At 52.1% G+C, this 12,068-nt stretch overlaps 1 protein-coding gene across 1 annotated transcript in view; it reads left to right on the top strand.

Annotated features, from left to right (window-relative positions):
- FRS3 (fibroblast growth factor receptor substrate 3) overlaps nt 1–6,666 on the top strand; it is a 9,320-nt gene extending 2,654 nt beyond the window's left edge. The window contains exons 4-6 of the mRNA XM_033519846.1: nt 2,253–2,430; nt 2,905–3,056; nt 3,878–6,666. Of these exons, the coding sequence (XP_033375737.1) occupies nt 2,253–2,430; nt 2,905–3,056; nt 3,878–4,765 (1,218 nt within the window). The 3' untranslated portion in view covers nt 4,766–6,666. The remainder of the gene's footprint in view (nt 1–2,252; nt 2,431–2,904; nt 3,057–3,877) is intronic.
- Nucleotides 6,667–12,068: the final 5,402 nt, after the last annotated feature.

Raw genomic sequence — 12,068 nt, 5'->3', positions numbered from 1 at the left:
CTTGGGAGGCTCCCTAGAACAGAGGCTGGACAGAGTTAAAGGAATCAAGTCAGGGTTTATTAAAAGAATGAAAAATTAATAATAATATTAATAAAATAAAATAATACTTTAAAATTTAAAATTTTAAAATAAATAGAATAATATTACTATATTAAAAATAAATAAAATAATACTAAGTAGTATTAAAATTAAAAGCCCTTCCAAGGATACACCTTGGGCACTACAAGAGCCCAGCCATTGCTCCACACAAGATGGACCCTGGATAACGAGTTTTCACACTTTTATAAGTTTTGGTCCATTTAATTAATTTAATTATCCAATTACAGCTTCAGGTTATGAAGTCCCATCCTCCCAGGCTGCTCCATCCATTTGCAATTTGTACTTTTTTGGTCTGAAGCTGCAACGGTGCCCTCGGTTGTGGGGCTGGAAAAGGATTGTTTTGTTTGAGTGCCCTGTGAAGAGAACTTGCTGACACTTTATGTGCAGTTCAGAGTTACATCAGAGTGCAGAGTTTGGAAAATATGAAAGCTCAGATTTAAGGCATCACCCAAAGGCAGCTGATCCTCGTGTCTTCCCGAATTCCTGGTGCTGGGGGTCTCGCAGCCTCCTCCCCCCTCTTTGTGTGCACACAGGGGATGCTCTGTGTTAAAAGTGTTAAATTTGACATAAATCTGATGGCCTTGCCCTGCTGGTGCTCCTGGGGACACTGGTGAAGCATTTTTGGGGTTGTTACTCCGTGCTTTGGTGCCCCAGTTGGGGCAGGAGGGTTTGCTGGGCCTTCCTCAGGAGCTTAAAAGCATTTGCAGGACTTTGTTAAGCATCTTTCAACTCAGGATAAAGCAGCACCTGCAGCTTTCCCCATAATTTAGGGTTATTTATTCCACAGAGCAGCTTTTGTTTGCTTTTTTTTGAGTTTTGTTTCCTCAGTACTTTTCCCCCATGTTGGTTCTACCCAGAACTCCAGTTTTGGGTCTGGCAGCACTTTGTGACAGAGGAAAAGGAATCCCACGTTTCCCTGATGTTGTGAGCGTGGAGAGGGAAGTGACTCACCCAGGAGCTGATGCCAAGTCACCAGCAGCACTGGGAATAGTCTGGGAACAGAGGAATGAGTTTTACAATGGTGCCTCTTGGTTCCTCCACCAGTCTGTTGCTTTCAAAAAGAGCTGAACATTTCCTTGGCATCTGCATCTCCTGGGAGAAAAAAAAAAAGTTGTTTCCTCATTCTGTTAATGTGTTTGTAAACTCCAAAAGGACTCCCCTGAGTGCTCAGGGTCTGTGTGAATCTGCTCTGGCATCTGCTGCTCTTTAATATTTATTTTAATGGGGTTTTCCACTCCTGTCAGGGAATTTGTCCTTGGGTTTCTGCTTTGCCTTTTGCAGGGTGAGGATCAGTGGTAACAATTTAATCCAGAGATAAAAATTCTGCCCTCTGCGTGGTTTGGTTCTGTTCAGGTCCAAGCAGAGGGGATGAAGCACAGCTCTCACACCCTGCAGAATTTTTATCAAGCACTCTTTAAGCAGAAATGAGAGGGATGATGTGTTGTTTTCTCCCTTCCTTGCAAGATTTTATCCTGCTTACTGATTTCACCTGGAGCCCTCCTTGCTGATGCTGCTCCCCACCTGATGCAAGGCAGATCCAGCTATATTTTTGTTTTTGCCAGAAGGTGGAAAACGTGGATCTTTGGGAGCAGCCCTTGTTGCCAGGCTGTTCCTGTTGCCATGGTTTGGTGTGTGCGTGTGCCAGCCTGGGATTGGCTCCTGGGCTGGGCTGCTCCTTTGGGGAGAGACTCTTCAATCCCAGAGATTTTTAAAAACGTGACGTTCCCGTCCCTCCCTCCCATGCACAGGGCCCAGTCCAGCTTTAAGGAGTCACTGCCTGGATTTTCCCCTGGAAAAGGATGGAGTGGGTGCCAGGGGAGTTCAGACAGGAGAGGTGAGCAGTTCACCTGGCCCTCCACACCCGTGTGCTGTGAGATTCCAGTGCTGATGGGGTTTAAAGCCAGGCTGTGTGGAGCTCTGGGCTTGTGGCAGGCTGGGAGCGGAACTGGCTGATCTTTGAGGTCTCTTCCCACCCAAACCATTCTGTATTCCATGATTTCTGCTGTTATTTCCCAAATAATCCACAGGGTTGTTGCTTGTTCTCCTGTGGCTTGATGGTGTTAAACAACAGCAGAAGAGATCAGAATTCATTTAGAAGTGTGAATAACACATATTTTTAAAGCAGGATCACTTCCTCTCTGTTCTGACCCTCCTCTCTGTCCCTGGCAGGAATTTTTGCCTTCAAGTGCTCCCGAGCAGAGGAGATCTTCAACCTGCTGCAGGACCTGATGCAGTGCAACAGCATCAACGTGGTGGAGGAGCCGGTAGTGATCACCAGGAACAGCCAGCCCTCGGATCGGGAGCGGGCCCGCAGCCCCCAGCGCCCCACCAGTACGAGCCCACCAGTGTGTGGGGACAGGACAGGGGACACAGGGCTGGGGGTGGCAGGGGGGTCCCATCAAACTGCCCCTGGATCTCTCCTGTGGCTGCTCCTGTTTTAAGGCCCCAGCGTGGGATTGGGTTTCTGAGGAAAACATGAAAAACCCTTCAGGCAGTCAGGGCTGTCACCCCTCTGCTGGATGTGTCCAGGCCACCACTGCCAAGTGGCCTCTCCTGGGCAGCACTTGTGAGGGTCAGGTGGTTTCTGCAGGAAGCCACATCTGGAATGGCTCAATTCTGTCTCCATGAGGAATTCCTTTGATTTAGAGGAGGGCCTGGCCCCTGTGTGTGTGCTCCAGCCCTGGGATGGCCCTGGACAGGCTGGTTTTACCTTCCAGGGTGTCCAGAAGAGCCCAGCTCACTCTGAAAGTGTAATAATTCTATTTTGTACTAATTTAATGCTTCTCTGCCTTGATTCCCTCACAGGTCTGGGCTACACTGGACTTCCCAATGGATTTCACAGCTTCCCTGGAGAATCCCTGTCCTTCTCTGCAGCTCGGCACCCCTCAGTGAGCAGCCTGAGGCATTCCTCTGTAGGGGAAGACTCTACCCACCCCCTCCTGGGGCCTGAGGAGCAGGTAAACCCATCCTAAACTCCCCTGGGTGCAATTCTGGGTTTCCCTCACTCAAAGCTCAGGGGATCCTCACACCTTGTCACTCTTTTTATTCTCTTTCATTTTGCTTCTGGAGGCTCCTGCTCTTTGACACTTCACTAGAACTGGTGTTCTGTCCAAAAAATCTGAGTTCTATGCTCAACCCACTGGTGTTTGGGTGGCAATTATCTGTCAGCTGTCACACAACCCCTAAATTCGGACCCTTTTTGTTTTTGAGGTTCAGCTCTTTGCTCGCAGTTGTAGAATTTTTAGATTTTTCCTACAAAACCCAGCTGGTCTGAGCCACCCCCAGGGCAGGCTGGGCAGGTGTGAGGGTTGTGGGATCATCTGTGAGCCACTGGAGGAGACAGTCTGTGAGATGTGACACAGAACCCCAGAATCACTGGGGATGGAAAAGACCTGGGAAAAGACTAAATCCAAGCTGTGCCCAATCCCCACCCTGAGCCCTGAGTGCCACCTCCAGGTGACACCTCCAGGGATGGGGACTCCAAACCTCCCTGGGCAGCCCCTTCCAAACCTGACCACCCTTTCCATGAGGAAATTCCTGCTGCTGTCCATCCATGTGGACACACGCTGTGTATCTGCAGCTGGACTCTGCCTCTCTCCCAGCCCACAAAACCCAAACCAACTTTTACATTTTGCATCCCAAAACCTTCCCAACCTCCAAAATCCCTTTTTTCTCGTCAGCCACTGATAAATTCCTTTCTCCTGGTGGTTTCTCAGCTGCTTTGCTCTGGTCTCTGCCGTCTCCTCCTTTCACTGTCCCTCTGCTTCTCTCCTTGCAGTCCCACACCTACGTCAACACGGCCACCGGGGAGCCGGAGCCGAGGGGCCGGCACTGTATGCACTCCTTGCCTGAAGCCCACCCTCCTTTCCCCCCTAGGAACCACAGCTGCTCCCTGGAAGACCGCAACCCTCAGGTCTTCCTGCAGCCAGGGGAGGTGAAATTCGTGCTGGCTCCCAGCTCCGGCTACCGCCGGCTGTGCCGACACCCCCGGGAATGCCGGCCGCACCTCTGTCCCCCCAACAACAACAACAACGAGTGTCAGGAGGGGTGTCCGTCCCCACAGTGCGTCTACGAGAACCTCAACGGGCTGGTGGCCCCCGGCACCTCGTCCCTGTGCCGGGCTGGCCGCTCCAAGGCGGCCCGGGAGGACGGGAGCCGCTGCCAGCGCCGCTCGGCCCTGCTGCACTATGAGAACCTGCCGGCGCTGCCGCCGGTGTGGGAGCTGCAGCCGGGCCGGCACAGGGACGAGGATGGCGGCACGGCACCCACACCGTCCCCCAATGGCTTCTCCGAGGCCGGCGAGGAGGAGCCGCTGCAGAATTCCATGGGCTCGGAGAGCGCGGCCCTGCAGCCGCGCCGCTCCTTCCTGCCCCGAGCCCGGCGCAGCCGCCTGCCCAACGTCTTCAGCTTCGACTTCCCCCGGCCCTGCCCGGAGCCTCCACGGCAGCTCAACTACATCCAGGTGGAGCTGGAGCCTGAGCCCTGCAAGGGCCACCAGGACCCGCGGGTGGCACCTCCCGCCAGCCCCGGTGCCCGCCGCACCGACTCGTACGCCGTGATCGACCTCAAAAAGACAGCGGCCATGTCCAGCCTGCAGCGGGCCCTGCCCAGGGACGATGGCACCTCGAGGAAAACGCGGCACAACAGCACTGACCTGCCCCTGTGAGGGGCCCGAGTGCCGGCCCTGCCTCCCCTGCCCCTCGCTGTGTCCTGCCCGCTGTGGCTCCTGCAGCTGCTGCTGTTGAGGCTCGTCTGTCTGTCTGTCCGTCTGTCCTCTCCTCTCTGTGTTGCTCGTTTTTCAAGCCTTGTGGGATGGTTGGTGACTCTGAGGGTTGAGCTCCAGGCGGGAGGTGGCGCAGCCTGGGGTGGGGCAGGGCAGAGCCAGAGCTGGGCAGTGCCACGGGGGGGGAAAAAAACCAAACATTAAAGCTCCCAAAACTGAGCTGCTCCAGGAGCTCGGTGCAAACGGAGCCCGTTCCCCGTGGATTTCACATCTCCAGGAGAGCTCTGCAGTGAGGCCACTCCAGAGCTGGGATTTGCCTTGAGGTTCCAGTGGTGCCTGGAGATGAGGGAGCTCACGCCGTGGCCTTTCCCCCCTCAGCTCACTGTTTGTTCCTGAAGCTTTTTATCCTTCTGTCCCTGTCTCAGATTCAATTTCAATTGGGCAGCTGCAGTTAAACAAAGAGGACACAGAGCCATGGGCACACACTGTGATCACAGAAACCTGATTGCCTAAATCCTTAAATTCCCTTCCCTGCTTTAGAAGAGGAGGGAAAGGCCACAGCCATGAGGGAGATTGGAAATTTGGCCTAGAGAACTTCACTTGTGCCATAACCTGCTTTGTTTTTTTTACAAGGGTTCTTTTTGGCAGCTGCTGAGAAATGCTGTGGGTTTATTTATTTGTTTACTTATTTATTTATGAACTGCTCCTTTGCATCCCCGTTCGTTGCCAAGTTGGTGCCAGTCTGCAGCGTGCTCTCGCTGGGGCTCGCTCCTGCCTGGGGAGACAGGTCCCAAAAAACCTTGGTGGCTTTTCTGAGCCACCAACTGGGGGAAAAACACTGTGGAAAGGAGCAGCTGGGAATGAAGAATTTCTGAACTCGGGGCCGACTGTCACGGGGTGGGTGGGAAATGGAATGGGAGACGTGGGAGTGGGAGCGGAGCCGCCGGGCAGCCGAGCTTGGAGTGGCATCAAAGTCGTTGCCTACACCCACGAGCCTGGCTGGGGTTGGGAGCAGCCTGTGCTCGGTGTCAGGAGAGAATGTGCAGTTTGTTCCCTCAACTACAGACCTGGAAGGGCTCAAATTCCGGGTAACTTTGTGGCCTTTTGCTGTGGATTTTTGTCTCGATGCCGGGGTTGCGCTGAGCTGCCCCGGGATGTCCCCTCGCCCCTCCCCGTGGGATTTCCCTGGATTTCTCTGTGCCTGTTCCGATGGAGAGCAGTGCTCTGGGACGCTCTGGAATGCTCTGGGATGCTCTGGGACACTCTGGAGCTGGATCCCTGCTGGCTGTGTCCGTGTTCCTCCTGGAACAGGAGCTGCATCCAGTGCCCCGCCAGAGACGCTGCCAAGCCTCGTGTCCCCCTTGTCCGTGGATGTTTCCCGCTGTTGATGTCTGTGGAAGAGGAAAGAGCCCCATCCCCCAGCTCCAAGGGCCTGGAGCTCGAGTTCCAGGTTTTGGAAGTTCAGCCTTTTTTTGGTTTTTGGTGCTGTCATGTCCTGTTGAGCCGTGACCCTGTTGGGAGCAAGGCCACGTGTCCCAAGTCCGAGTGGTGCCATGTTTGTGTCGCAGAACGTGGAGTTCTTGGCTTGCTGTTGCACTATAAATTCCAAGTGTGCCACACGCTTCAATCCACTGGTTTTTCTTTTCCTTTTGGAAGTCCTTGTGCTCATCTTCCATTCTTTCGTCCGCCCCGTCCCTTGTGTCACCTGTAACTGAAAGGAAACCCAAGTAATATATTTTTATATGTATAACAAATGACTTTATTTGAAGGAAAAAAACAACTCCCACCCCAAGTAATGTATCCCCCTAAATCCAGCTTTCATTTAGGGAAGTGAGAGAAGAAATTGTTTATATCTATCTATACATATATATATATATATATATATTAAAAAAAAAAAAAGTTAACTGCGTTAAGCTTTAAATAAAATATTTAAATAAAGAGTTTCTAAGCTGTCAGTGTCACCCTCACCACAACTCCCTCTGGAGCCTCTGTAGGAACATGCTGGGGCTGAGAAATACAAAATCACTTTTTTACCTTTTTTCCCTTTCGGAAATGTTTTCCATTTCCACAGAGGAGGAGGTGAGGGCCCTTTCCAGGTGGGTTAAATTCCAGGGAAGGTGCTGGGGAGGGCTCTTTGTGCCTTGGGTGGCAGCAGCTCAGGGCTGGGGCTGTCCTTGGGTGCAGCATGGCCACGTGTCCCTGGGGATGGGGTGGAAAACTCTGTGAGCTCCTGGGATCACGGAATTCCCCCTGGAGTTCCTTAAAAAATCTGGCAATCTCATTTCTGTGCCTCCACAAGAGCTTTGTGTTGGGTCTGGGTGGTCCCACCCAGGCCTCCCTTCCCTCCTTGGCAAATCCAGGGCTCCCACAGGACGTGGGATGTGCGGTGACAGTTCTGTGCTCACCCAGCAGATCCACGATCGCCGCTCTCCAGAACGTCCTTAGCCCGGTGTTCCTGGAGGATTCTGCTCCTCTTCTGGGAAGAAGGAGAATTCCAGGGGCCTTGAAGACAAGAAAGGATCGAGCTGATGGCAGCTGCACATTCCAGCATGGAGCATCCTGTGCTCCCTGTCCCCTGGTGTCCCCTGGTGTCCCCTGGTGTCCCCTCTCACCGGTGGCCGTGGTGGCCCTGCTGGCTCAGCAGGCTGAGCTCCAGCGCGATCCCAAACTCCCCGGGAAGCTTTGGGAATGAAAAGCTGCTCTCAGCCCATTGTTTGTTGTGGGTTGTTCCATGTTTGAGCCATTAAATGGGAATTACCGTGCCTGCAGCCAGGATGGAACTCACGGGTTTCAAAGTGTGCGTCCTGTTCGCATCCCAGTGATTTTCACTCTTTTTTGGAAAACTTGCAGGACCCTTTGAGAAATCCGTAATATTCGTTTTTCCAGGTGCAGTGGGAGCGCAGGGAAGGGCTGGAGCTGTGTTTGGGGCTGACCTCGCCGTCCCAGAGCTCCGGGATTTTCTTCTGGGATTCTTTTGGAATTTCTTTTGGGATTCTCCCGGCGCAGTGGCGCAGCTTCCTCTAGCGGCCGTGGGAGAAAAGTTCCAGAGGAGGATCCGGGTTGGGATTGGGGAGTGAGGAGGGAATTCCAGTCCGTGCTCTCATCCTTTCCGTGATTTGGGGTCTTTTTGGGGTTTTTCCCTGTGGCTGTTTTATTTGACTTGGGAATGTTTTCCCCGATCTGTTGTATCCTTATGGAACCTCGTAAAGGTGGATTTTATGGATTTTCCTTTGGGTTTGACTTTCTGCTGGGCTTTCCCCGTGGATGCACAATAGCAGGTGCTGCTGGCTTGGATGGGAAGCCGGGATTGGGATACCCGGTGACCCATCCCACTTCACAGCAGGATCCTCACCCTTGGTGGATGCATCCATAAATCTGCCTTTGGTTTTCAGGGATCCATCCCGGGCTCTGGTACAGCCGGGTAGGAAAAACCATCCCAAACCTGCTCTGGAGTTTGTCCCTGAAGCTGAGGGGATGCTCTGACCTCTCCTCCTCTCTGTCCCAAGCTCAGATGGTTCAGCTTGGTGTTTTGGGAACTGGAAAATCGAGGAAGGAGCTGCTTTAGTGAAATGTTTGCTGAGAAATGGGGTTTAGAAAGGGTTTAGGCAGCAAAGTGAGATGAATTTGGGTGGTGGCTGAGCCCTGGGGGTGGGAGCTGGGCTGGAGGTTCCTTGGCTGGGGACTGGCTCTGTGTGGCCCCACTGGGGCCTGACCTCTCCTTGCTGGGCTCCTTCCTCCACCTGGAATTGTAATTTTAGGATGCCTTGTGAGCAGCCATGGGCTGAGCAGAGGGAATATCACTGCCTTGACCTTTTTAAGTGGTTCTTGTTTGAGTCTGAGTTAATCCATTTGATTTCTTCCCCCGGTATTTCCTCCCTGGTGAATGCACAGACAAATCTTCCCCCTTTCCCTTTCCCAAGAACCCATTGATAGGAACAGAGCTTCTCCCAGAGCTCCACTGTCTTCTGTGGGAGGGTTTTTTCCTCTTTTAACCCATTTCAGGTGCCTGTTTCCCCTCAGGGAAGGAAGTTGGAACCCCTGTGAGCTGTGCCTGTCTTACAGGGAGGGTGGTGAAGGTTAAAGGATCAATAATTCTGCAGAGACACTCAAATGTGTTTGTTATTTCTGAGGAATTCTTATTTTTATTACCTCAGCCGTGCTGTTTACTGGGAGAAAAACCAAACCAGGGGTGGCATTTCCAGCTCCCCATTCTCTCACTGTCTCTCTGTGTGATGCTGTTCAGCCCTCTCAGGTGGAGGCTCATTAACAAATGGTTGTTAATGAACCCATTTCCTAATTCCAGCCTCTGGGAGGGCTGCCCTCAGTCTTTCTGGGAATTTTGTCTTTTCCCCAAACTCGGCTGGCCTGGAATTGCTGCTCACAGGCAGCAGAACAGGTTTGGGTTCCTGCTGCTGGAGATGAATTCATTAGTGAGAACCCTGGCGGCTTTGAAGTTGGCAATTACAGGCCAGGGGATGGAGAAGGCTCATTGTAAAGATGGGATCTAATTTGTTTTCCTTCCCTGAGTGAATGGGATCCTTCCAGAAGCTTCAGTGTCACCTCAGGCTCCTCCTGTGCGACTCCTGTCATTGTCACCTGTGTGGGTGACACCGAACATTTCTGGTGTGGCAGAGAAGCAAAGGTGCTCTGAGCCTGTCTCTCCATCCCCTTGTCCAAAATCCCTCTCCAGCTGCCTTAGGGCCCCTTTAGGTTTGGATCATCAGGAAGTGGCTGATCCTCACCTGGTTTGGGAATTTAAATGCCTGACCTGGAGCCCAACCATGTATTTACAGTTTATTTACCCATCTTTTGCTCACAGGAAAAAGAGGAATCTTTATTTTGATGTGATGGAGCTGTTCCTGTGTACTGAGACCTCTGTTTTGGAAATAAAACACTAAAAGCAGCTCGTGAAGGATCCAGCTGCTTGTGTGGGTTCATAAACACAGCTGCTCTGGGGGCATGGAATCCCAGACTGGTTTGGGTTGGAAGGAACTTAAAAATCATCTCACTCCACCCCTGCCATGGGCAGGGACACCTCCTGCTGTCCCAGATTGCTCCAAGCCCTGTCCAACCTGACCTGGGACACTTCCAGGGGTAGGGCAGCCACAGCTTCTCTGGGAATTCCATCCCAGCCCCTCCCCACCCTCATAGGGAAGAATTCCTTCCTAATATCAAACCTAAATTTCCTCTCTTTCAGCCTGAACCCATTCCCCCTTGTCCCTCGCTGCAGTTCCTGATGAACAGCTCCTCTCCAGCTCCTTGTAGCCCCTCCAGGTCCTGGAAGAGGCCGTGAGGTCTCCACTGAACCTTCCCTGCTCTAGGTTCCACAGGCTCCTCTTGAGTGCTGGGCACTCAGAATCCTGGGAAAGGCGGTGGAGAGATGGAATTCCCTGAGCTGGAGCTGGGCCACCAAACCAACACTGAAGAGAAACTGAAAGAGAAGGAGAGGGAATGCCCAGAGCCTGGTTCCGAGGGAAATGCTGGGTGTGCCATCCTCGCTCTGCGCGGGATCAGCTGCTGGAAACTCCAAATCCATAATTCCTGCTGGAGCAATTCCCTCAGTGCTGCCCCACTTTGGGTCAGGAAGTGCCAAGAAGTGGGATGAGTGCTGCAGAGGGCACCCTGTGCCCCGCGGTGTTGTAGTATGTTTATTCAGTTCTGTTAAAATTGTTATTATTTCGTCTGTTTGGTATGTTCCTGGTTCTCCCCCATTTACTGCTTTGGTTGGTTCCATTTGTCTGTTATGTAAACCCCTCCCAGTTTTCCTGAATGTTCCCCGTCAATCACCTTTACCCTGCCCCATCTCCCCATCCATCACTGTAATCCCCACCTCTCCTTCCAGCTCCTTCCATGTACATCATCCCTTCCTCAGAACACTATTGTTTGTTATGTTGTGTTCCCGCCTTCTTTGTATCCCCATTGGTCCCTGACACTGTGACCTCCTCCCCTTACCCCTCCCTCCGTGAGCTCCCACTGGATCCTGGACTGTGCCCGCCCCTGAGGTAAAACCCAGTGCACAGAGGTGCTCGGGGCTCTCTTCGGTCCTGAATTCTCCCAGCCCAGACCCTTGTGCTCATCCCCTCTGCCGAATAAACCTGTTCCTGGGAAGTACAGCCGAGTGAGTCTTCTTCCTTTTGCCATCACCCACGACGCCTGATTTGGCAGAGCCCGGCAGGATTTGGTGCTCTGAAGGTTCTGCAGTGGGATTGCCTTTCCCCTGCAGTTCCCCACTCCTGGTGCCTGCCCGTGCCCGAGTGGCACCGCAGAGCCAGCCCGGAGCTCCAGTGTGGCCATGAGCAGCGTCACCGCGGGGCCGTGCTGGGAGCACATCTGTCAACATTCCAAAAACCGCACTCTGCTTCCCGCCAGAGCATCACCCTGAAAATCAAACTTCCTGATTGTCTGGAACATTGGTCGTTTTTGCTGTTATTTTCCTTTTTTGATTGTTGAAGATATTGTTTGTTTCCTCTGTTCATTTTTCTTTTTTCTTTTTTAAAGACAAAAAAGGTGAGATGTGGCTCTGAAAATCAAGATTTCTGACACTGTTTAAACACGTTTATAGTTACTTTCCTGGGAAAGTGTTTAGAAACTATGAAAACAATGTCAGAAAACTTGATTTTCAGAGCCTGCTTTTTTATCCAGTCTCAAGAACCCGATCTTCCTGCCAGCCCTGCTGGCAAAGACGATAATTGCTGTGTGATGGTGTCGATATCCAGTGAAGGACACGCGCTCGGTGCTCCCGAGGGAACGGAATCTGAGCGGTGTGTCTCGGTTTGGAACGACAGGTGTCTGCTAAAGAGGGTAGAAACCTCTCTTGAAATGGAAAAATGTAAACCACCCCCACCTCTGAATTATTACAATCTTGATATCAAGGGGCTCTCAGGCAAAGATTGGGAATGGGAATAACAGTTCCTTACTAGGAAAATTAAAATTCAAATGCAGTAGTACCAAAGAAAAACACCAAAAAACACACAAAACAAAATAAAAAAAAAACCTGACAGTCAGAGTACAGCCTGACACTGTTGGGCAGGGTGTTGGGAGCAGTCCCATTAAATGGTGATTGCAGTCCTGGGGTGACAGATGTGGTTTGTTGGAGCAGTGATCCTGTAGATGGGTGTAGTTTTCCTCTGAAGGTCCAGTGGTGGTGAAATGGGTCCGGTCTCCTCTGGGAATCCAGTGGAGAAAGGCTGACTGTGGTGCTCTAAATCCCAGATTATACCCAGGTAGGAATGCTTGGCTCCTCCCA

The sequence above is a fragment of the Parus major genome, chromosome 26 (assembly GCF_001522545.3).
Source record: "Parus major isolate Abel chromosome 26, Parus_major1.1, whole genome shotgun sequence".
In the NCBI taxonomy this organism is placed as follows: Eukaryota; Metazoa; Chordata; class Aves; order Passeriformes; family Paridae; genus Parus; species Parus major.
The sequence above is the reverse complement of the archived record's forward strand: the minus strand, read 5'-3'. Positions and strand labels throughout refer to the sequence as shown.